The sequence below is a fragment of the Clarias gariepinus genome, chromosome 10 (assembly GCF_024256425.1).
Source record: "Clarias gariepinus isolate MV-2021 ecotype Netherlands chromosome 10, CGAR_prim_01v2, whole genome shotgun sequence".
In the NCBI taxonomy this organism is placed as follows: Eukaryota; Metazoa; Chordata; class Actinopteri; order Siluriformes; family Clariidae; genus Clarias; species Clarias gariepinus.
This window is the reverse complement of record NC_071109.1, coordinates 28,080,672-28,104,988: the sequence shown is the minus strand read 5'-3', so window position 1 is coordinate 28,104,988 and position 24,317 is coordinate 28,080,672. Positions and strand designations below refer to the sequence as shown.

At 39.9% G+C, this 24,317-nt stretch overlaps 2 protein-coding genes across 4 annotated transcripts in view; one reads left to right on the top strand and one right to left on the bottom strand.

The window, feature by feature from the left end:
• ano10b (anoctamin 10b) lies at window positions 1–17,976 on the top strand. 3 transcript variants are annotated; one of them, XM_053505042.1, is made up of 14 exons: window positions 1–263; window positions 363–439; window positions 2,269–2,471; window positions 4,559–4,732; window positions 5,122–5,262; window positions 6,128–6,247; window positions 7,218–7,856; window positions 8,980–9,035; window positions 11,304–11,378; window positions 11,482–11,646; window positions 13,195–13,386; window positions 13,814–13,951; window positions 15,262–15,378; window positions 16,664–17,976. In XM_053505042.1, exons 3-14 carry the CDS (start codon window positions 2,270–2,272, stop codon window positions 16,709–16,711), a joined length of 2,067 nt encoding a protein of 688 aa, XP_053361017.1. In that variant the 5' UTR covers window positions 1–263; window positions 363–439; window position 2,269; the 3' UTR covers window positions 16,712–17,976. The 3 variants fall into 3 exon arrangements, with proteins under 3 accessions (XP_053361017.1, XP_053361016.1, XP_053361015.1); XM_053505041.1 differs by having other exon boundaries at window positions 1–275; XM_053505040.1 differs by having other exon boundaries at window positions 1–439.
• snrkb (SNF related kinase b) overlaps window positions 17,808–24,317 on the bottom strand; it is a 37,670-nt gene continuing 31,160 nt past the window's right edge. Inside the window, exon 6 of the mRNA XM_053505039.1 lies at window positions 17,808–23,874. Coding sequence (XP_053361014.1) covers window positions 22,239–23,874 — 1,636 coding nt within the window. The 3' untranslated portion in view covers window positions 17,808–22,238. The remainder of the gene's footprint in view (window positions 23,875–24,317) is intronic.

The following is a 24,317-nucleotide window of genomic DNA, read 5'->3' as shown; positions in this document are numbered from 1 at the left end:
ACAGTATATACTATAGTGTATATACACACACTGTAAAACTATTTACATTAAATATGGTCTGTATGTGTTTTGACAGGGATATGGAGGACTGTAGGACCCAGAGGATGCCAGCCATTAGGAGGAGGAAAGCTGAAGAACTGTAGGCACTCCTGACCCACCCCAAAGCAAGGGAGGAGAAGTTAAACTGCATTCCTTCCATCAAGAGTCCTGCTTCTGCCTTCTACGGTTTAAGAAGAAAAACTGCACTCCTGTGTGCTGCACATGTCGGTGTCTATGTGCGTGTGTGTCAGTTAAGCAGGACAGAGTGCGAGCTCAGTGAGGCGTGTGTGTTTGATTTCTCCTGCCTTCATGTTTGTTTTCAGAAAGCATTAGCAAGGTGGAGTCGTGTGATCAAATCAAACAAGAGCAGACGTCCAAGAGGAACGTCAAGTGAGAGCAGGTACTCTTTCTTTATCTCTGCCTTCATGCTGTCTATCTCTCTGTCTCTGTCTGTATCTCTCTGTCTCTGTCTGTATCTCTCTGTCTCTGTCTGTATCTCTCTGTTTCTGCTGTCATCTTCCTGGTTGCTCACGACTTGTGTAAGTTAGTGTGAATGTGGTTTCCAGTTGTTTCGGTTTGTTTAAACAATGAGCACGCATGCGCACCATTATATACAGCAGCATGTAAATGTGCACTTCTGTGAACATGCAAATATGCTTCTGTCACGTTCTTTTTGTTTGATCTCACTCTATCCTGTTGCCGGTGTTGCTTATTTTATTTTGTTGTCTCATGTAATTTGTAAACCATTAACCTAATAATTTATGTTCTGTTATAATATTTGATAGCGATTATATTGGGGTGTGCAATCCATGGCAGGGGGGCATTTCAGCGCATAACACCGGCTATTGCTTGCCCTACCAGTCTAATGCAAAATAATGAATGCATTATTAATCACAATTCAAACAAATCCAAGAAATTAGTGTTAATCGAACCCCGTAAGACCGCTGCTGTATAACTTACAATTATAATAAATTGTTCAGCAGAAAGTTGTAGTCGACCTGCCAAGACATGCTTACAGTATGTCGTTAGCGCATAATGAAAGTGTAATACAGTAATAGAACATTTAAGAGGGTTTAGCTATATTATAAGGTTTTGTGACACATATGTTTGTTTACAGTACACAATTTCATACCAAAATGTTTATCACACTCACTCACTCATCGTGTATACCACTTTATTCTGTATCCCAGGAGACATAGGGCAGGAGGCGGGGACACCCTGGACGGGTGCCTAATCCACTGCAGGGCACACACATCTCTACATTTACAGACACACTCTGACATGCTCATTCACACACCAAACACCACTTAGCTTAATCTGCATGTTTTTGGAATGTGGGAGAAAACTGGAAAACCCCGAGAGGAAATCCACCAAGCACGGGGAGAACGTGCAAACTCCGTGCACACAAAATCAATGCGAGAATCGAACCTGGGCGCTGGAGGTGCAAGGCAACAGTGCTAACCACTGAACCACTGTGCCGCCTCTGTTTATACCAGTTCATTACAGATGCTGTAGTTACATGCTGTAAATACATGGCATCATATCAAATGTTTTTGCTTATTCGCTTTTGTTTGAGCAATAAAACGAGGGTTGTTCAAGTCAAACCAGGACTTTTAATTGTGCAAAATAACAGACCACAGTAATGGGAGTAAAAACTACCTCTGTTTCTCTATATAATCCTCTTGCTACACTTATCTCAGTCTTTCACTAGTGCTTAGATACCATCAAGGTAGAGAGTCTTCTCTGTACACCAGAGCCATGATCAATGAACTGCCTACTTCACGTCTGAAACACTGGCCTCCCAGGAACTCCTGTAATGGCCCAACCATGTGGAAATGGCCCGTGAAGCAAGGTTAGCTACAGTACAGGAGATGTGTGTACAGACTCCCAGCTGTGTTTCCGTAATGTGCAAGTGGAAACCACAAGTTGGCAACAAATTATCCGTAAATTTTCATGGATCGTGCGTTCTACTCGCTAAATGTTTATGCAGATGGCTGCAGGATTGTACTGTACCTCTTTCTTATACACTGTTTTACTGTTTCACTAACAAGTTGAAACAGGTGAAATTTCATCACAAGCCTTAGTTTGATTTGAACGCCCCTCATATTAAAGAATTTCTTCTTATTTTAATTTATATGATTCATGAATACTCATGTCATTATATTATTACTATTATATTATTAATGTATATTTTTTTACAATTTCATTATCTCACTACATGTACATCAGAATGTCTTCTCCAAAGCAGCAGCAGGACACTGTCTCCAGCGTTGCAGCCACAGTGTCCCCTGAGTCCTGGTCCAAAGTTAGCTGTCCGTGTTGTGTGACATCTGAGATAGAGCCTCTGGTTCTGATTCAGCTAGCTGAGACTGTGGACTCCAGCACCAAGCAGTGGATCATGGCCATGATCTCAGCATCTCATAAGGCAGGAGGTAAGAGAAGCCTGCAGATTAATTCCAGCAAGTACAGTCAAATATCTAGTGGTATCTGTGTGTGTCTATGTTCATGGAAAATGTCCCCAGTAACAGTAATGTTAGAATTTTAATTCAATGATCTGACAGATGCTTGAATTGTGCGACTGATAGTGGACATGAATACTTGGGCTTGTGCTGCCTTTTTCTGTATCTGTATCACATCATAATTACACATTACCCTATAGTAAAACTAACACACCTCCTTTCTGTGTGTCTGTAAGCGGATTCATACCGCAAGCCGACATATTTTCAGCATTAACCAGCAAATTCTGTATAAATTCATGCACTATAGTGTTGCAGAGGAGTGTAGCCCCCTGGAGCAGTGCATGCTAGGTTAGGGATGTAAGTGTGACACGCGTTAGAAATGTGGCCAGTTCTAAACATTGACACAAAGAGTACTACGGTGAAGCGGGGAAAAGGCAACTCAAAACATCTTTCTTCCTGGCTGAACTGAAAAACAGCAATAGAAAATGAAAAAAGCCAAAGTATTATTTATCTTTTTTTTTAATAACATTTTCTCCGTTTTGTATTTGATTTCATTATGTTATTTATTTTTCTTTGTATATACTTCTGAGGTCCACCTTTTTTCTTATTTTTTCTTAATTCTTAGCTCCCCCTTCTTTTTTACTTCCCTTAATGTTTCTACTTTAATTCTGAGTTCCTTTTCTTTCATTTTTATGAAAGGAAATGTTTAATCTGATGTGACACAATGTTTAATCTTTAATCTTTTCTTTTTTCCTTTATTCTCTTTCTTCCTTTCTTTCTTTCTTTCTTTCTTTCTTTCTTTCAATTGGAGTAGGGTGGGGCCGCTTTACGCAGCCCAGATCTGTGTCGGCACACAGGTTTAGAGGGGAAGGGCCTGTGAAGAGGCCTCACATTTAGGCTACCATAGCATTCAGTGCCAGGTCTGTGACAGGGACTTGTCTAAGGAGGCACTCGCGGTGTTCTAGGTTGCAGAGGTTTATTAGAATCATTGAAGCAGACAAATTAGTTTGCCGTGATCCATTACTGACACACTTACAGTAGTACCTTACAGTACTAGTGAATAATTCAATTTCTACCAACAGTTTTTTACGATTTATAAAATATATCAGAAATAAACAATAACAATGGAACAACATGTTTTGTATGTACTAACAAACAGAAACTTTCAAATCTTCTCACTCACCTTCTATACCACTTTATCCTGTATTCAGGGTCATGGAGCCTATTCCAGGAAGCTTAAGGCACGAGGCAGGGTACACCCTGGACAGGGTGCCAATCCATCGTAGGGCACACACACTCACACACTAATTAGCCTAACCTGGACTGTGGTAGGAAACTCACCAAGCACAGGGAGAACATGCAAACTCCATGCACACAGAGACGGGAATCGAGCCTGGCCGGGAATCAAACTCAGACCCTGGAGCTGCAAGGCGACAATGCTACCCACTACACCATCGTCCCACCCTTACAAATCTTAATCAGTTAAAACAGCAAATCTGAAAATGTTTAGTTTGTAATATTGATTTTTAATCTTAAACTTTCCTTCGGCTGATCCTGTTAAGGGGTCGCCACAGCGGACCACCTAATCCGCGCACACAACTTGGCACATGATTTACGCTGGATACCCTTCCTGATGCAACCTTCCTATTTTATATGGGCTTGGGACCGGCACTGCATGCAGTGGCTGCGTAGTATGGCTTCTGACCACCGCGGAGCTCGAACCTCGTCTCCTCAGATCCCCAAATCTTTGAACTTTAACATTGACCTGTGTAAATAAGTATAGCATGGCTGTTTAACTTAAAATGGGATTCGAGTATTGTATATTTTCCCATCACCCAAAAACAAAATGGTGCTCTTTGACTTTTACCGCATCTGCTACAAACGTAGATATAGATTTATTTTAAGAAAAAGAAATTGTGTATCTAAAGACCCATGTGTTGTGTATTTAACCCTGTTAATATATTATGCTAATCACGTTAGTTCGGTAAATGTTTGAGCGATAACTTATATAGCTAAATTGTTACTGTGTCCCTCTGTCCGTTCTGCGCTGTTTGTTTTAGGGGCACATCTAATGGTACACCCTGGCGAAGATGCCAGTTGGGGTCGGATAGCGGTTGCGGCGCCTCGCTGTACTTTACTTAAGGCCACAGAAGAGCTGGGACTCTGCAAAGCCGACAAAGAGGGAAATATGATCGTGTTTACCTTTCATGACCGTAACAACTTTGATAACATCGGTAAGTAATGATTTGGGTTTAATTGTACTTAAGAGAACACCAGTAAACTTAAAAAGACTGAAATAGATAAGAAATGGAGTTACTGCTCAATGTAATATGGAACCGCCATAAGTTTTGTTTAGAATGCAGGAGAGAAGAGCAAGGTGAGGTGTTAACCACGTAGCCCCATGGATATATAATACATATTTAAGATAAGAATTGTTAAGAATTGTTGAATTATATTTTTGGAACTTATACCCTGATTTATACAGTACACAGAGATTCTGGTTACAGATTTATATTAAAACAATGCTGCGATGCTATAAATAACGCATTATACATATTTTTTGTATCATTTTGTATAGCCACAAGGCTTTTTGCATACAGTAGCAGGTGTGTTCTGTGTGTAGATAACATGCAGAAATTTCTGACTCTGGCTGAGAGACAATACATCGTCCAACAAGAGCTGGAGTCCATGAGAGCCGTGAAAGAGCAGCGCATCCCTGGAATACCTGGAGACAAGGGCATCCTTAAAGCCAGACAGAACATATGTGAGTCACAGCGAATTTGTGAATGAAGAGAGAATAGAAATATGGGGAAATTGACACTGAAGTTCACCTTGTACAGTACCTGAGGAAGAAGCCAAAAACAGGCAGTATATTTAAGGGAAAGTGAATTAAGCCTGGTTGATTTCATGCAGATCCCTTGCAAGGAAAACATGATTATGTGGATCCTGGGTAAATGCTGTCTGAGGGCTGCAGGTTGAAACAACACTGAGCAATTACTGGTAAAGGTCTAATAATATTCTGCCTTTCGAGCACTGAAATACTAGACTGCGTGTGTGCCTGGAGGTATTTTTCTGTCTCTGTCTGTTTCTGTGAATTGCATTACAGTACGTTTTTCATATGTGTCGACTGGAGACTGAAGCCGAAAGATACTGTAGAGTGTTTATGCAAAATCTATAGCGATCCCCTTGTCTCTCTTTTTGAATATGTTCAATTTAAAATGTGTATACGGTAGTTTGTTTGTTTATATAGAGAGTGGAGGAAGCCCGGGAAAGTGTGTATGTGTGACCTTAAGAGTCTCTCTCTGTCTTTCTCTCTCTCTCTTTCAATCTGAATTGCTTAGTCATGCTGCACTCAATCCCCCCCCCGCCCCTCAGTAAAGATAACATTGTATTGCTGTGGCTGCTTCTCTCTCTCTCCCTCTCTCTCCACTCTCTCTCTCTCCACTCTCTGTCTCTCTCGCTCTCTCATTCGCTCTCTCTCTCCCTGTCTCTCTCTCTCCCTGTCTCTCTCTCTCTCTGTCTCTCTCTTTCTCTCTGTCTCTCTCTTTCTTTGTCTCTCTGTTTCTCTCTGTTTCTCTCTGTCTCTCCCTCTGTCTTTCTCTCTCTCTCTCTCTCTCTTTCTGCTGTAGTTCAGAAGCTGAAGAAGGCTGGAGTGATTCAGGACGTTTTCCCCCTTTGTGATGAGAAGACGCTAAATGCTCTTGGCAAAGAGTGGTATTTGCAGAAACGTTTATGGGGACAGCCTTTAGGTACACACTCATGTTGTTTACTGACATTTCCAGACAGGATTCCATTTTGGTTCATCTAATCTTATATCTAACCCAAACTTAAACCTTATATATTGTAATTTGCAATAATTCACTAATTTTATCACTTTAGTTGTTTTCCTTGCTTGATGCAGGCCAGTAATTTAACTCTTCTAAAATGGTGACTTTATGTTTGGTCAGGCACTGTATATACAGTTCAATTTTACATACAAAAAATATTTTGAATTTGTACTTAAACATGAGCAAATAGGAGTGTATTCACAAATATAAGAGTAACATTTATGAAATAAAATAAAAAAATATCATAACGCAGGAGCAGCGGTTCCACAGAGAACATGATATGATATTATCATGATACCTAATGTAGGGACGAAAATCGATTTGTATTCTGTAAGTATCACGATTTTAGGTTTAATTTAGGATAAAGCGGTATAGAGGATGAGTGAGTGAGTGTTATATTTCTAATCGATCTGTATCCCTTCAAAAAAGGGCTGCTGTGCTGGCTGCCAACATGTGAATAGTTTAGAGTGTGTCACTTGTAGGATAAAAGAGGAACAGCAGTGTTTCACCACCTCAAATGCAAACGTATAAATTACAAATTACTTAAAAAAAAAAAAATAATAATAATAATAATAATGGAGTGTGGTGATATATGAAATACCATACAAATATTTTTTTTAATTCCTTTTTGTTTAAAGCTCAGCTTACGCCTTACATATTCCCACATATCTTGTTATTTTTATATATTTATATATATTTTTATATACTTCTATTACATTTGCCATGTGTCAAAAGCAATTTTAAAATGGCTCTTGAATGTTTCTAACATATTTACTCTAAGGAGATACTTGATATTGATAATTGATAATGATAATTATTATATTGCCAATTTTTTTTGTAATCAATTGTTTATATTGGCTCTCAGTCTTTCTTTCTCATCTCTAAACCACAGATGCCATTCATGCGTACTTCGGTGGCTCCATTGCTTACTACTTCAGCTTCTTAGACTTCTACACATGGGCTCTGGTACCTCCAGCAATTCTGGGCCTCTTAATAACGTTCTTCCTTCCCGGAACCCCACCACTTAACGAATCTAAAGCAGACAATTCAACCTCTGGCTCGAGTTCCTCAGATGATCATCTGTCTGTGAGCAGCCACATGGTGCAGGCTGTGTTCAGCATGATCTGGTCTACCGTGTTCATGGAGCTCTGGAAGAGACGAAGCGCCGTGTTATCATACCGCTGGGGAACACTGACCCTGACGGAGCATTTCCAGGACCCGCGGCCTGGTTTCCAGGGCGAGCTGGGAATCAATCCCGTGACCGGCAGAAAAGAACCACTCTTCCCCGATTGGCAGAGGCAGAAGCGGATTGGCTTGGTTTCCATGCCTGTGGTGGGGCTTTTTCTTGGATTTGTCGTCCTCGGCATGTGGGGATTTTATTTATGTGAAAGCACCATGGCTTCATTTCACAAGGCCTATGGATCAATTATAACAGCCACGTTGTCCTACCTGCCCTCCGTCATACACATCGTCTACACCAACATGCTGGGGAATGCCTACCGCACTGTTGCGCTGAAGCTCACTGAGTGGGGTAAAGCAGTGACAGTATATTCTTTCATTATTTCAGAAACGACGTCAAAATTAGATAAAGCATGAATTAATTGGGATTTTAACATTTTGGCGATCATGTCATTCAGCGCTCTGAGTGCACACTACACAACTTTCAAAATCTCCGAATCATGATTTTTTTTTACAAAAATCAAAATTAAAATAAAAATGTCACTCTTCATATGGATAAAAGCAAAACAAGGCTACGTTTACATTACCAGTCTGAAGTGACTCAATTCCAATTTTTACCTGTGTGTTACCCAGATCTGGGGTGAACACACAAATATGATGTTTTTATGATGATCAGATTGGATCAGGATCTATTTATCGTTTTGCCTCTGCATACAGTATATGCTGATCACTGATGTCATTAGTTAGCACAGACAGCGTAGGGATTTCATCTACAGTATTTTCAATATCTGCTAAAACGAGGTGTCTGACTTTCTTCTGGACCTCAACAAATACAGTTCACATTTGAGCATTTGGCAGATGCCCTAATCCAGAGCAACTTACATTTTCATGTCATTATACATCTGAGCAGTTTTAGGGTTAAGACACTTGCTTAAGGGCCCAACAGGGACAACTTGATGGTTGTGAGATTTGAACCGGTGACCCTCCAAACTGTAGTCCAATGCCTTAACCATAAATGCTGTTTCACTAAAAGGGCGACGTCACATTGGAAGTGGTTAAAGGTCGTTTGTAATTATGAACATGAACCACCATGGCATTTAAATCTGATCTGACCAAAAAAAAAAAAAATCTAAATTGAACAATGTGCCTTGTAATGTGAGGCGCACAGTGAGGGGCCAGGGAAATTGGTGCTAAAATTGTGTAGTGTGCATCAGATTTAAAGTGCCTGAAGGATCTGAATTTAGTTTGAAATTGTTCCTAAAAGCCTAAGACACATTCTGTGCTGGAAAGTGTATAAAATGGCTTTTAAAGGTAGCTGAGATCATTCGCACTGAGAGTTCAGTATGAAGTGAAATGATCACATTCACATCAGGTTCAATTCAAGTACTATATGTGGGTGCGAACCATAAAATATGTTAAAGCAGTTTGCTTATGATGTAATCAGGACAAATCTATCTTTTTCTTTCATTTCTCAGAGAACCACAGAGAAGAATCATCTTTTCAAAATCATCACACAGCTAAAGTTTTGGTGGTGAGTCACATCAATCTCTCTTTCTCTCTCTCTCTCTCTCTCTCTCTTTTTTTTTACACCCACCTCTCTGTAGTACTGGCTCATTTATACACATCCCAGCTAAAAAAACAAACAGATGCACACTCTAATATTTAATTAGACCACCTTTTGCTTTGATTACCTTCATGGCATCTTTTTAATAAGCTTATGCAATGTTACATTTATTTCCGTCCAGAGTCACATTCATTTCTCCCCAAGATCTTGTATGGATAAAGGGAGAGTCGGAACACTGTTTAAAGTCTTCTCTTGCACATCCCAAAGATTCCCGATGTGGTTAAGGTCAGGACTCAATTTGAGCCTGATAAATCCTAGCACTGTCATCTTGAAATATGCCCGTAAAGAAAAAATCCATTGATGAAAAAAACAGCTCATTCAGTAAATGGATGTAGCCATCGAATATTTTAGTAATCGAGTATTTTACCAAAAATGTAATCGATTAATCGAGTAATCGGATAAAATGTACTTTTGCTTAATTAAACAACAATGTAATATATATATATATATATATATATATATTAGAAAAATCTACTTTTATTTTTTTTTAAAGCATACAGCATTTTATCAAAAATAAACATTATTGTCTCACAATACAAGGAATAGCTTAAAGTTGACTGAGATGAATTAAGTGCATTACAGTGCCATACATTCTTATTTTAAAGCCTTTTCTCAGGCTAAAAAAAATGTTTTTCAAGTGACTTTAAGGATCAAAAAAACTAAGGCACACATTAAAATAAATAATTATACAAAAGTTTTAAGTTGTGCAACTTAACTTTCATTACTAAAAGTTTCTAAATTTACAGATCAGACATAACATAAGCCTTTACTAACAATTTCTGTCGTTTTTTCTGGCTGGTTTCTTCTTCTCTTGGTTTGCTGATATTTTTATCGCTCCCTTCTATTTTGCAGCCCGCGACAGAACGCTCCCTCAAATCAATACACAGCTAACTGTTTGCGTCTCCTTCCGTTTGTGGGTGACATAAGCGCTTCTTCTTTGTCTGTGTTTACTGGCGGCTTGCATCCGCATGCTCGCCATGTCACGCAAAACAAATAATTGTGCAAAAACATAACGCAAGCTTAAAAGTAGCTTTAAGGCAGAAGATTTTGCCTCGATAATTTTTTGTAATCGAGTTACTCGAGGAATCGTTTCAGCCCTAATTTAGTATTTTCAGGTAGTCAGCTGACATTATTTTTCTTTGGGCACATAACATTGCTGAACCTAGACCTGACCAACATAAGCAACCCAAGATCATAACACTGCCTCTTTAGACTTGTATAGTAGGCACTAGGTATGATGGGTGTATCACTTCATCCTCCACTGTTCGTACCCTGATGCAGCCATCACTCTGGAACTTGGTAAATCCAAGTGGAGTGACTGTTCCCCATGAAGAAAAAATAGTAAAAAGACTATAGCCGTGCGGAAGATGAATCTGTTTAAAGTAGTGATTCCAGTAGTGTGTGTGTGTGTATGTGTGTGTGTGTGTGTGCGTAGTGTGCAAAAGTCATCCTACACAGTAGCCCTCCCTGCTTTCCTTTTTGCTCTCGTCTAACACCAGTCATGATTCTTTTCAAAGGTAAAGGGCAGGTTAATTTGTTTAATTTTTTACTTTATATTTTGTATTATTTATTTTTATATGGGTATTTTTGGGAAGGAATCGTCAAAGTTTTCATTTTTTCTTATAGGGGAAATTCGCTTTGATGTACGAGTGCTTTGATATACAAGCGCAGTTCCAGAACGAAAGGTTCCACTGAATCCAGTGTTATTCTAATTTTAGATGTCAAAAGGGTTTTGTGGCTCCCAGTGTTTTCTTTTGTGGTCTAAATGGCTTTTTGTGTGTTTAAGGCTGCCGACCCCTGGCTTAGTTAAGTTGACTGGGCAGTGTTTTTTTTTTTCTATTTTATTTCACTCACTTAATTCCTAAATTAAACAACTTAAAGTTTGCATATGCTTTACGCTAACGCTAGATATCTTGTGTAGTCAGGTGATTATCAGCGAACTGTAGAATCTACAACTAAAACTAAACTGGCAGGGGCATTTAACATCGGAAGGAATACCTACCACATGTACAGTATCTTCCCCTTCCCTTATCTCCCATAAATACACACTTCTATTAGGAAGTTATTACCATAGCGGGAATTCTCTTTTAAAAGTCCCAGGTGTATTTTGAATGCAAACCCCAAAAGACATTCAGAGCTAGGTGAAATCATTTCCCACTTGTCCTTTTCTTCCAGTTTACCTTCTTCAACAACTTTGCGGTGCTGTTCCACATCGCCATCTTCAAACAAGACCTGCACCTCCTACGCAAGGTGAGCCGAGACCTCAGGCTCTTTAGTGCATGCATTATTAATGTGTGTTTTTAATTATCCATTTACACAATGTGCATTTCCATTCCTTTTCCCATGTGTGCAGAGGCTGTCATCACTGCTGATCTTGTCCCAGCTGGTGAACCAGTTCACGGAGGTGGTGGTGCCGTATATCGTCGACCGCTTCTACAGCTCCTCACAGAATGAGCTGAAGGAGGATGACCCAGCCGCTGATCACATGCAGGCTGAAGGCAGTCTGCCCCCATTTCCTGTAAATCCTTCTTCTCAACACAAAACTGTCATTAGGAACTTACATAGACATTAAAGGTTGCATATGTTAGTATTTCTTGACACCTTACACACAGCTCCCCTAAGGTGAGTCTTTTAATGCTCCAGCTGGAATACAACTCAGATAATTTTTTTTATATACCTTAAAATTCCTCTGTTTAACTGCTCTTCTGAACGCTCGCTTCAGTGTCTGTATGAATGAGCTACTGCCAAGCCACACCCACCATGCCCAGAACAGGGGGGTTGAAGAACAAGCTAGGGGAGGAAATGTTTTTTTATGAGGTCACATCAGGGGAGAAATTCTAATTGTCTTGTTAAAAAAAGCAATAAGAATGATTTTTCCAGCTGCCTTGTAAAAAAAAAAAAATATATAAATAATGAAACATAACTCTCACTCACTCATCATTTATGACGCGTTATCCTGTACTCAGGCTCGCGGGGGGCCTGGAGCCTACTCCAGGGCACAAGGCGGGGTATACTCTGGACAGTGCCCTGGACAGTGTTCCCCAGTGGCAGTCCATCACAGGGCGCACACACATACGCTCACTTATACACTACAGGCAACCTGGGAATGCCAATTTGCCTAATCTGCAGGTTTTTGAACTGTGGGAGGAAACCAGAGTACCAGAGTGTCTTTGCACATTTGTCCCCTCAATAGTTTGGTCTTCTCTGTTGCACATTTTATTTTTTAAAGGCTTTCGTCCTTGTTATGGAATTTTCTTTGCGATCAATAAATTATCTATCTATCTATCTATCTATCTATCTATCTATCTATCTATCTATCTACATCTAAAGCATGTTATGCTGTTGCATTTACAAAACTGTTGTTAATGCCGTATTATAGTGCAACTGAAAGCACTTAAAGTGTAGCACTGTGGTGCAGTGCGTAATAGTGCTGCTTCACAGCTCCCTGGTTCAGCCCTCAGCTCGGGTTACTGTCTGTGTGGATCGTCACATTTCCTCCATAAGGTTCACAGGGACTTTCTGTGGGGACACCAGTTTCTTTCCATTGTCCAGAATTTTTTTTTTACAGACCATAGTAAAGACATAGACCATAGGTGTGTATGAGCATGTAAATGTGACTGCATGTTGCCCTGCAGTGGACGAGGGTGAATTTTGTGGGGTGTATTCCATCTGGGGTGAATTCTCTCGCCTAATCAGTAGATACAATGTGACCCTGATCAGGATAAAATACGTACTGAATGTGAGTGAATAAAATCACTAAATGACATACATGATCTTACAGATACTCATGATTGTTTGGACGTGTCCTGTGCCCATTAGCAGAGAGAAAGGCTGTCCCTCCCACACACAGAGAGCACAGCAATTGTGCTCTTTTAGACTCTAAATCATAATCAGAGTTTTTAAATAGGGCAGATTAATGTTTCAATGCTTCTCGTCGTGCGTCTTCACTTTAGAAATTCTTAAGCACATGAACTGAAAATCAGCAGATTCTTTTTTTGTTGTACTGTATGTGAAGGATTCACTCAGGATCTTATGTGTGTGTGTGTGTGTGTGTGTGTGTTTCTAGGGTCTGTTCCTGGAGTACATTGAACTGCTGGTGCAATTTGGTTATCTCAGTCTATTTTCCTGTGTGTATCCGCTCACGGCCGTGCTTCTGCTAATTAACAACATCACAGAGATCCGCGGTGATGCCTACAAGATCTGCCGCCTCTTCAGAAAGCCCTTCTCTCCCCCTGAGGCCAGCATAGGCGTTTGGCAGGTGACACACACACACACACACACACACACACACACACACACACACACAAAGCCAGGCCCTAGGGCAACACTGCTAATTACTTAATTGGTTGGTGACGTACAGTACAAGTACAAGGGAATCCTGTATTCAAATCTGCCGTGTTGACTAAACTTGGGGAGTGATCGTATCTGTACAGTGCAAACATGGCCAAACCCCATTCTGGAACAGGTAAATAAAAAAGTCTGGGAAATTCAGGAAGCAACATGTAGAATCTTAAATAAAGCAGAAAATCTTTTCAAAAAGCAGAACCTGAACCTCATTCTAAACATTCATGTAGTGGATTGGACAATTAACAACACGTTTGTTTGAATTGGTCTCCCTCTGTGTATTTTTGGTGTTTTTGTTTATCTGTTTCTGTGTGTGTGTGTGTGTGTGTGTATGTCCACAGGTAGCATTCGAGACACTGGCATTTGTCTCGGTCATTTCGAACTGTTGGCTGCTGTTTTTAGCTCCACGAATCAGAGCGTTTACTCTGGACGCCGGACTAAACCTGAGCACTGTGCTGATATTTTTCATCCTGGTGGAGGTTAGATTTTCTCTCTCTCTCTCTCTCTCTCTCTCTCTCTTACACACACACACACACACACACACATACTCACACACATTTGGCCTGTCAAATGTTATTATACTTTGCGTTTTAAATACTCTACAGAAAGAACAGTACAAATATTCTGCATTAATAATGTATAAACTATGGATGATTATATCTATAATGGCGCAAAGATTCAAGATTCAAATAACTTTATTAATCCCAGAGGGAAATTGCTCAAAAACATCATTTTATCTTAAACTTGATCCTTCCCTTTATTCAATTATTTAACCATAGCAATCAACTCTTGTTTACTGATTTACAAATATGTCATGCACACTGATATCGAAGTGAAACCCATCATCAACTCACTTTCACCATGGTTTTCTTTTATTTAACCCTCGGCCCACAAAGTTAGATGCCTTGTTCAATGACCTATTCATGTTTTTCCAGGAGATAACGTGAAATTAATCATGTGTATTTGTTTGGAGGCTGATAGATGTCAGGCCCCCTGCAACTCTCTATACAGAATAGATGGGTGAGGACTCACTGGTTCCACCTTAGGATGCAAAACTGTATACACAGAGTAATTTGGCTTCAGGGTGTTTACAGGATCCTGATTGTTGAGCAACCTATGATTGCTGCCCAAGAGATTGGATTTTTGGATTTTTTCCCATTACCATCCACTAGATATGCAACATTTTGACCTTAAGGTAATAACATTAAACAGGGCCCTGCTTCCCTCCAGTTGGAAATCTGGGAAATCCTAGTGGAATATTGTTATATTTGATAAATATAACAGTGTTATATTTGTTAGCTTTTACTTTTAACTTTTAGATTTTGACAGAAACAATTATCTCATAAAAAATCAGCAGAAAAAAAAATCATTGAAAGTTATAATAATATAAGTTTAAATTAAGTAGGCATCTTAATTTTGAGTTAACAACAACTTTAGGTTTCAAGGTCACACAAGTGGTGATAACTTACTGAATATAATCATCACCAAAATGAGCTCGTTCAAACATGAACCACGACATCCTTTCTCTCAACACTAATCAGTAAGTGAAAGAAGCGAGCACTTAAAAACTGATAATTAGAAATAAATTTTTAATATAATCATATATTGATTGAAGACAAAACCTCCTGTCCCTCTGAGAGACTCACACACGCACATGGCTATGTAGTCTACAGTACACAGGCATACACACTCCATATATATTACACGTTTGACCCGTTAGCACTCGTTCATTAAAGTACCCGAGAAACAGGCGACGCTCATTAACAGTGTCATGTCTTTGTTTCTGCAGCACGTGTTGATTGTGGCAAAACTGATTCTGGCCTTTATTATTCCTGACGAGCCAGACTGGATCCAAATCAAGAAGCAGCAGATTGAATATCGCACTATGAAGGCACTGAAAGAGCAGGTGATGTGTGGCATGATGGCTTGAATGTGGATACGTGCCCTTGAACTTTTCCCCACATTTTCCACAGTCTACACCCTAACATCTAGAGACGTGAAACTGCTCTATAGTTAATAATAAGTATGAAGTCCTCGCTGGATCCGGAGAAAGACGTATGCAGTTCTCTGGTGTCACTCGCTCCATCCATGCCCTCTTGACTGAAGATGATCCGCTACAAAAGTTCGCAGTTTATTTTCATAGTTTTAGCCATTTTTGTGCAGAAGTGACAGAAAGTCCTGCTACACGTTCGTTTCATATACAGCGGAACCTCGGTTCACGAACATAATTTGTTTCTAAGTTCTGGTCGTAACCCGATTTGGAGGAGGTCCGATTCAGTGTTTTTTCCACAGGAATAAATTTTTCTTCATATTACAATAAATAAAATGAATCAGTTCTTCGTAAGTATGAACTATATTTAACTTTTGATCTATTTTGTTTGTTTTACAAAATATAAAACAAAGTATGAAAAAGCTTTATTATAGCCTTAATTATAGAAAAATAATACAGCACTAAATATAAATATATACTGTACAGGAGAGAGAGAACACTTAATTTTTATACGTATTTTCACGGACAAAATTCATGGACTGAGCAAAACTAATGCTGCGTCACGCACTCATGCCTTTGTTTAACTGATACAAACCAAAGCCCGGGATAGTCGGTTTCTGGTCGTGTTCAGAGGGAGGAGTTCGTGAACAAAGACAAATTTAGGCAATTTTTTGGTCGTAAATCGGTTTGTTCGTACATCGGGGCGTTCGTGAACCCAGGTTCCACCGTAGTAATTTAACCAGCTGATCCTAATTAGCAGAACTCTTCAGCCAGATAGACTAGAACTAATTAATGACATCACCTGTTATGTGCAGAGGGAGAACTACAATACAAGGCATGTGCTGTCTTAATACTTTTGGCCACCACAGTGTTTAAGATCCCTAGTATCGTCACTGATCCAGGAGGCTACTCCTTAGCTAATGTCACTTAAGTAACAATAGATATAATAGCATAATATATTTTTTTTATTAATACAGCAATAAGAGAGTTGCTTAAGTTTAAAAGAAGGACCAAGACATAATACAGAGGCACATTAAGATATTGTACGCATGTATATGGTACTGTAAGTGTTCCTGGCAGAGTAGTGCATTATACAGTATTATTATGTGCCTAAAGATCGTAGGCTGTGTATATAGTTTCAAGACCGAGTTAAGGAACAGTTGCTGATTTCAGTTGTTTCTCTTTTTCTTCCATTTAACAGAAAGTGAAGCATTCCCCAGTCGCTGAACTCCCTCCCTCATCACCCTGAGACAGCGGGAAACAGAGACACTGAGGTGTTGCATCAGGACCGCTAGTTCATTGCACCGTCAGCTTTAACGATTAAGAACTTTTTAAGTTTGCTGTTGAAACGCGAGGTATGGGGTGCCAGCTGGTACCACCTGTGGGAAATTTTTATTTTTTTTTAAAGAGAAAACAGACTGCTGTAGTATAGAAAAAAAGGGGGTTTTAAAGGCATGTGTTACAGGATATAAAATACAGAACAGGACAGATAGTCACAGTAAGTTAGTGAGGAAAAGTTATGGAAAGTGCTAAAGATAGTTTGCTAGCTCATAAACACAACTTTGTGCTTAGAGCATGCATAATACACATAAGCTCAGGTGTGGTCAAATTTTTTTTACATTTTATGGACAAATGGCACATACTGTACGCTCACGCATCATGCTAACACTGGCTGTCGACACTAAACGGAAGACAAGTCACACAACCCAAGTGGTACAATCATGTTTATCATAGTTGTGTCTCAAGTCACATCATATAACCTCATAGTGTACATAAAAAGTGCTTTGTGTTGATTTGTATATAAAGTAAGCTTTTAAATAAGTGTAAAAATGATTCAGGCTAGAACAGTTTTATTTAGGAATAAATTCTCCACACGCATCACTTTTAGCCCTATTCCATCTGTTTTATGGTTATCTATAAGGTATTTGTACGTTGCTCTTCATTTCATTTGATCAGTAAATACAATCCAACATCTGACTAATTTTACTGCGCTACGTTTCATACAGTACTTCTCAGAGTAAATACATTAATCTGTAATGCACTCATAACTAGTCTAGAATAGTATGTGATTCGAGACACACTGTGTATTTTGCACTTCAACCCTATTGCACCTTTATCATCTAGCAAGCGAAGATTTCTTTTTTCTTTTGCAGCAACGTCTGCTTAAACAGTATAAGGTGTGTAGCAGCCACTCAATGCCTTATTGATATCCAGTTACTGCTGAGTGATGCTTTATTGTGCAGCTATCATGAAAAAAATAAACCAAAGAGTGAGCATTATACCTTACCAAGATGTTGTGCACTGTACTGAAATAAATAAAAAAACATATGCAACACAGACATTCATTTGGTTTACGTTTTAATAAATAAATACAAAAATAAATTAATCTCATTGAGACAGAGTCATTGTTTTAATAAGGGTCAATGGGACTCTAGACATAGCCAGATGTCATTCTACCCCGTTCGGTAAACTGGAGACCCGAGACAATGAGAATGAAAATGAAAAAAAAGAAAAGAAATAATAATAAAATGGGGAATGAGTGAGGAATGGTAATCACGATGTGTACGTCTATCTCCCTTTTCTAAAGGTTTAGTCGAATGTTTAGAGCAGGCCTGCAGTCAGGAAGTGTCTGTGAGGAAGCGCAGTACAGGTTTGTGCTTTACAACCTTCTCCTATACACACTCTAACCATTCAATGAGGGGGAAAAAAATCTAATGTACACAGTTTGTGCGTTATCTGTATTTCGCTGATCCTCATATCCTGAATCTTCTATGTGAATGAATGCTCTAAATGTTTTTTTTTTATTTTTTATTTAAAGTGGAACTATATTATTATCCACGTAACTGCCAGCTTTCCGATACAGCATTTTCCTTTCAGGATGGTCCAAAAACATGTTTCAACATAATGACCTAAAAAAAAACCTGCACCAGATTTGAGGCAGATATCACATAGAAAGTTGAAAGCTTGAAAGCTCCAGTGCCTAAACACAAGAGGCGTTCAAGTCAAACCAGAACTTTGTAATGCACTCATCTCGAGAATGAAGACATACATTGATTGACATTTACAGAAGACTTTAAGTGCAGTGTGGTGATGAGAGCCTTAGTCGCAGTAAAACATCAACAACGGTGCTAACGTTTCAAAGAGGCCTGTACACCCGTAAATGACAACCTTAGCCGAAATCTGTCCGTGTGACAAAATCATTTACCAACACCACTTGCACATTACAGGAACTTGGCTAAGAGTTTTTGCTACATCCTCTGTACAGTCCTGACCTCGCTCCACGGAGTTCCCGGAGGCCAGGGTTTCAGACGTGAAGTCTGATCATGGCTCCAGTGTACTGAGAAAACTTTTTACCCTGATGGTATCCAAGCACTAGTGAAACACCGTGAAAAGTGCATTAGTGTAGCACAGGATTATATAGTGAAATAGAGTTTTTACACTCACAACTGTGTTCTGTTATTTTGAACAATCAAAAGTCCTGGTTTGACTTGAACGCCGCTCGTCTTAAAGCAAAGGTCAAAATATGCAAAACTGTGTGCATTAGTTGCATTTTTTCCCTTATTAACCATCCCTTTAGGTAATAGCTCCTTACACTTCATAGTCTCTAGAACCTTATGAAAGCGGTCATGAAGACTTCTACAGCCAAACATCAAACCTCTTTTGTGAGGCATTAATTAATGCATTGACCTTCAGTAAAACATTTTTCACTATAGACATTTAATTTTCTCTGAAACACTTCATGGCTAAAGGCCATAGTCACACTGGAGATCTGTAAAGACTTTAGATATTTAATGTTACCGAAAAACTTTCCTATCTATACTGCATCATGGTTATAGAATATATTAATAACAAAAAAAATGCAGTTGAAGTATTACATGGATTCTACTATGATTGTATTGTTAATACACCGTACACGTTAAAGATACGATGCTCTACACATTTGGACAATTTAGCATGAGCTCAGATCATCCTTTGAGAGCTGATGTTTGGTCAGCGTATCCATCGGGTTTATAGGAGAGGCTGTCCACACGTGACAGATCGACGTCTACAGTACGTTCCGACTGGATGATGAAACAGTATCGTATATTCAGGACTATAAGTCACACACAAACACCAGGTTTGGTCTTCTTGGAGAAAAATTCAAGTTTGCTGTATGATAATCAAATAAAGCCATTATTTAAATACGTTAGCTAAATGATAATGTTATTGAGATTTTACATGTACTTGTTTAGCTGCGATGTATTGTTTTGATGTATTATAAAAATGAGTAAACTTTAACCTACTGCAATGAACAGCAACGCAGCTATTACTGACATTTTTCCCCATAGTTTAACATTGGAATTGTTTTGTTACTTTATAGGAAGCTAAATTTCTAATTGAACCCGCCATCTAAAGCCCAATTAACATGTGCTGGTATTTAAATATACACCATCTCTATTACTACATTATTGTTATTATTTTTACAAACATTAGCATTAAATTGAAATATATCAAGAATATAATAATAAGAAAAATTATAGTGTAGAGTATAGAAACCATGTCAGTAATAGACGGTGCTGTATGATGGGGGGAAAAAGTGCCTTATAGTCCAAAAAATATGGTTGTCTCATTAGACTTCTTTTGTTAGAGAAAAATATTTTGTCTTTCATACTGCAGAGGAACTGAATCATCTAAGAACAACATCAACCGCTACTGCTTTGACTACATTACCAACGTTAGTGCGAACGTGTTATCTCTATGCGTATTATTTAGAATCCTACACGTGAGATCTTGTCCGATTCAGCTTTACGTGATAGCACTTACAAATAGCAAAACACTTCTGCGTCAGGAGAACATCTGCTCTAATCGTAGCCTGTTACTAAGTGACGATGTACTAGGCGATTAAAGTTCAACCTCACAACATTTTTAGGATGTTACTTGTCGTCTCATCACACTTTTTAGATGTCTAGAGCTAGTTTTGTTAAACGGTATGTAAGGTGAAAACACAATATCATGGCAATAGCATATACATAGATAATAGCACACATGCTCAAAAGAATATATACACACTGTACATGTCCAGATGTGTCCAAGAGCTTATACTGACAGACTGCTTGTTCAGCAGTCAACATGCACCCCGCCCCGAGGCAAACAAGCTGTAAATCGAGTCAGTCTCACTCTATTATGATGGTCCTCTTAAATAAAAATGTGAAGTGAAACAAGTAAAAAAAAAACAATAATGGATGATACGAAGTCACCATGTTTCCACAATCCCTCTAGTAAGACTCTGATATAACATTTTTCAGAATAACCATGTATACATTTGGAAAAAAACAAAACAATAAAAATAAAGAACATAGCTTCAGGAAGACCAGTCTTCTCTCATCTCGTCTTTAACCTCGGTCCGAGCTCTTGTATCTCAGATACGTTCTACATCGTTCCCTGGTCGGTCCAGCCAGCGCGAGGCTAGTAATACTACTTTGATCAGTGCTAATGTAGCATGCTCGTGAACTCTATATGTGGTCAAATGCTCCGCATGTCATTCGTGCTTCCTGAAACCTGACACACGCTCGGGGGGCCAGGAGGAGTGTGACACTTGTCATCGTTGTGAAAACTGTGAAATATTAGTGAGGCTTACTGCAGACCTTTTGTTATAAAGGTGTCTGTGGTGCTCTGAGGCTTTGAGAATATCCAGCTCGGTGCCAGACTATAAATCAGGTATTTTTTTTAGTACAGTTCCATTAAATTTTTTTAAGTTTATACAGAACGGAACGGCTCGCGGGTTCCCTGTTAGCAATATTTTCATTTGGTGTGCATGTTCCCATGCGAGGTAATCCTCCCAACTTGGTCATTTGCGAGGTAACTTACATCTGAACTTGAATTAAACAATCCAGTCATAAAGCAACTAGTAGAGTTGCCCAGTACAGGTATATCGGTGTAGTTCATATTAAGACCAGTGCACCATCATCTCCAACTGGTGGGCAACTCATGATTATAAACTCTATAATATATTAGAAAATGGCTTGCAATAGCAATAATAGCATCTTGATTTCTAGATACGTCATGAAATCTTTCTACACACAGCAACGTGAGGCCACTTGTATTCCAGTATCGTATTGAAGACATAGTCTGTGGTGAAAATGCAACTCAACATCCAGTCGTGGTAAGACATTTCACATATAAGAGTGTGTGCGTCTTAACTAAGGTTAGCTGGTGCATGCGAAATGAGCGTGAACGAAATGAATATGATACTTCGGACAGGAAGGACTCTTGTTACCGGTAAGTTATGCGCCTCCTTTGCCTATTTGGTTGTATTTCGTTTTCACATGGGAGTTTTTGCTCAAACCGGTTTAAACTGTTTTAACTTTTGCCCCAGGTAAACCGCTACACGCCTGACATCTCTTTAGCTAAAGCTCTACTCTAGAGAAGCTGCTACGGTGCAAAACAACAAGTTTTAATCACAGGGCTCCTACACTCTCAAGACATACGCTAGCTCTAATAAAAGGGGCACCGAGTTCTCACAAGTAGATATTGGTGTCTATATACACAGCAAGGCTACGATGTTAGCCGCTATACACGGGGAAAGCTGCAGGGAATGAGAACGTGTGAGTCTACAATGAATAGATGTGGATCTACTGTACTCTATGTGTAAGTTCAGCCAGAGCACCTCCGAGATCACAGTAAGAGTCAGGGATGTGCGATGTGCTTTTAAAAAAAAAAACATTAGTAAAGAAGGGAGGAAAAGCAGGATACGGTTGACAAGCTTTGAGGACATGGGTAGCTTCCGGACGTTTTGCCTATAGCACATGACAACAGTTATACTGAGCAAAGGGAAGCAGTTTCTCTTTGGATGTGGGCTGGATGTTGAAGGACAGAGCTTTCTCACAGAGCGGAAACTGCAGCAAGCGATCTCGCAGATTCACGTTCTTGTTCTTGTTGGAGTCCGTGCCGGCGTCCCTGGACCCCCGCTGACCCTGCTGAGGTTTATTGTACGTCTCCTCCGTCCTTTCGGTTTCTCCAGGCACCTTGCGGGTCTCCACTCCATCGGGTCTGAGGTCCACGCAGTGATTCTTGGGGAGGAACCGCGGAGAGACGCAGGGAGCCGAAATGACATCGGTGTCAAGCAGCTTCGGCTTAGACGGGGTGTTATTGTTGTCTTCTGGAGGATCATTGGAGAGTTCGCTCTGACCCCAGCAGCACTGGACAGGATCAAGCCTGGGTGGCGTTGAAAATCTGTCTAGCTTCTGAAAGCTTGGATTCTTATGGTCCTCAGCTTCAGCTTTGTCTGAGGTCTTTCCTGGTTTTTGGGGTTCTTCAATCTGTGCTGCTGGTAAAGGTCTGTCTTTCTTCAGAATGTCTTTGTTTCTTTCATCTTCACTCCTGTCTGAAGCTTTGACTGCATTGCTTGGTTCCTCAGTTTGGGTCGCCTCTGTCCTGATCACTGGAGAACGTCTGTCTGTCTTTTGAATGTCTCTCTGCCTCTCACTATTTGCTGTGTCTGGGGCTTTCACTGCTTTGCCTGGTTCCTCAGTGTCGGCAGCCTCAGCGTGCGTTGCTCTCAGAGGTTCATCCAGCTTTTGAAGATTGTGGTTCTGTTCTTTATGTTTAGCTGTGACTGACACCTCAGTGTGGTTCTTCTCTTCAGTCCTGCCATTCACTGGAGGCCCAGCTAGCTGTTCATGGCCTATCTGCCTCTCATCTACAGCTCTGCCAAGGACTTCTTGTACTTCTTTTCCATTTTCCATAGTGCGTTCCTTCTCAAACTGGACTGCAGATGGAGGTCCACTGGGTTTCTCAAGGCTTTGGTGCTCATGTTTAAAGATGTTTGAGTGCTTCCTTATCTGTGATGCTGTTTCCTCATTTTTTGTTGTTTTTTTGCTGGTGCCATCCCTTTGACAATTATTTGTGACCGTCTCTCCCTCTTCTTGAAACTCCTCGTCCTCTGCTAGGACTTCACAAAGCACATGTCTTCTGCTCTTTTCCTTATCCTGCCCGCTCTGCTTTTCTGAGAAACTTGGAACATTCGATGTTAAGCAACGTCTGAGAGAAGCCCCCAAAGCGGGTGCTGCTGATGGGACCAAGCTAGGTTTGCTACATTGTACTACGGGTTGATCTTCCTCTTCATCATCGTCCTCCTCTTCCTCACAAATTTGATGCAAAGCTCTGAGATGTTTGACCACCGGAGGCGGGTCTGGAGGTACAGTGCGGAGACTGAGACCTAGGCAAGAGCCGGGACTGCAAAAATCAGTAAAAGACGTGTCCTGACGGCTGGGTTTGGGAGCCAGGAGATCTCCAGACTCGCACACTCCCCGCCGGGAGAAACCCGGAGATGCAGAACCCAACTGGGTGACAGCAGCCAAAGAAGTGGCTTTGAGGGCATCAGCCTGAGGTCCTCGGCCTTCTACCAGATCCAGAGGCTCAGAAAAGGACCTCCTGTTAAAGAAATGCATAAATTTAATGTGGGTGCACATTCCATCTCATCTCACCAAACAGTGACTGAGGAATCATTTTAGCTTTGAAAGGATTCCTTCATCTAACAATTGATCACACTTGAATGAAATGTCTTAGAATAGGGAGAAACTCTTTTATACTGGTCTATGGTAATCTAACACTGTCTCTGGAATCTCCTTAGACTGTGCAGGTTATTACTGTATATTAATGCAGTTATTTCCTTCTTCACTTACCTCTAAGGAGAAAGGCTGGATATGGCCTTGAGAAAGCATTTTAGAAGCACTTTTCTAAAAATGACACGTCTTATATAGTAATATTACAGTATCAACAACAGTGTTGGGCGTTAGAGTACTTGGATTACTTTTTTGATCTAACGAGTACTCTAACGCTTTAGATCCGCCATTTAAGTACTCAGTTTTTTCAAA

Bases quoted from the DNA above. Each gene is read 5' to 3' on its own strand.
- ano10b (XM_053505042.1), top strand. From the start codon at position 2,270: ATGTCTTCTCCAAAGCAGCAGCAGGACACTGTCTCCAGCGTTGCAGCC. The intron at 9,036-11,303 runs GTGAGTCACATC...CTTTTCTTCCAG, and splicing joins ACACAGCTAAAGTTTTGGTG to TTTACCTTCTTCAACAACTT. The intron at 15,379-16,663 runs GTGATGTGTGGC...TCCATTTAACAG, and splicing joins TGAAGGCACTGAAAGAGCAG to AAAGTGAAGCATTCCCCAGT.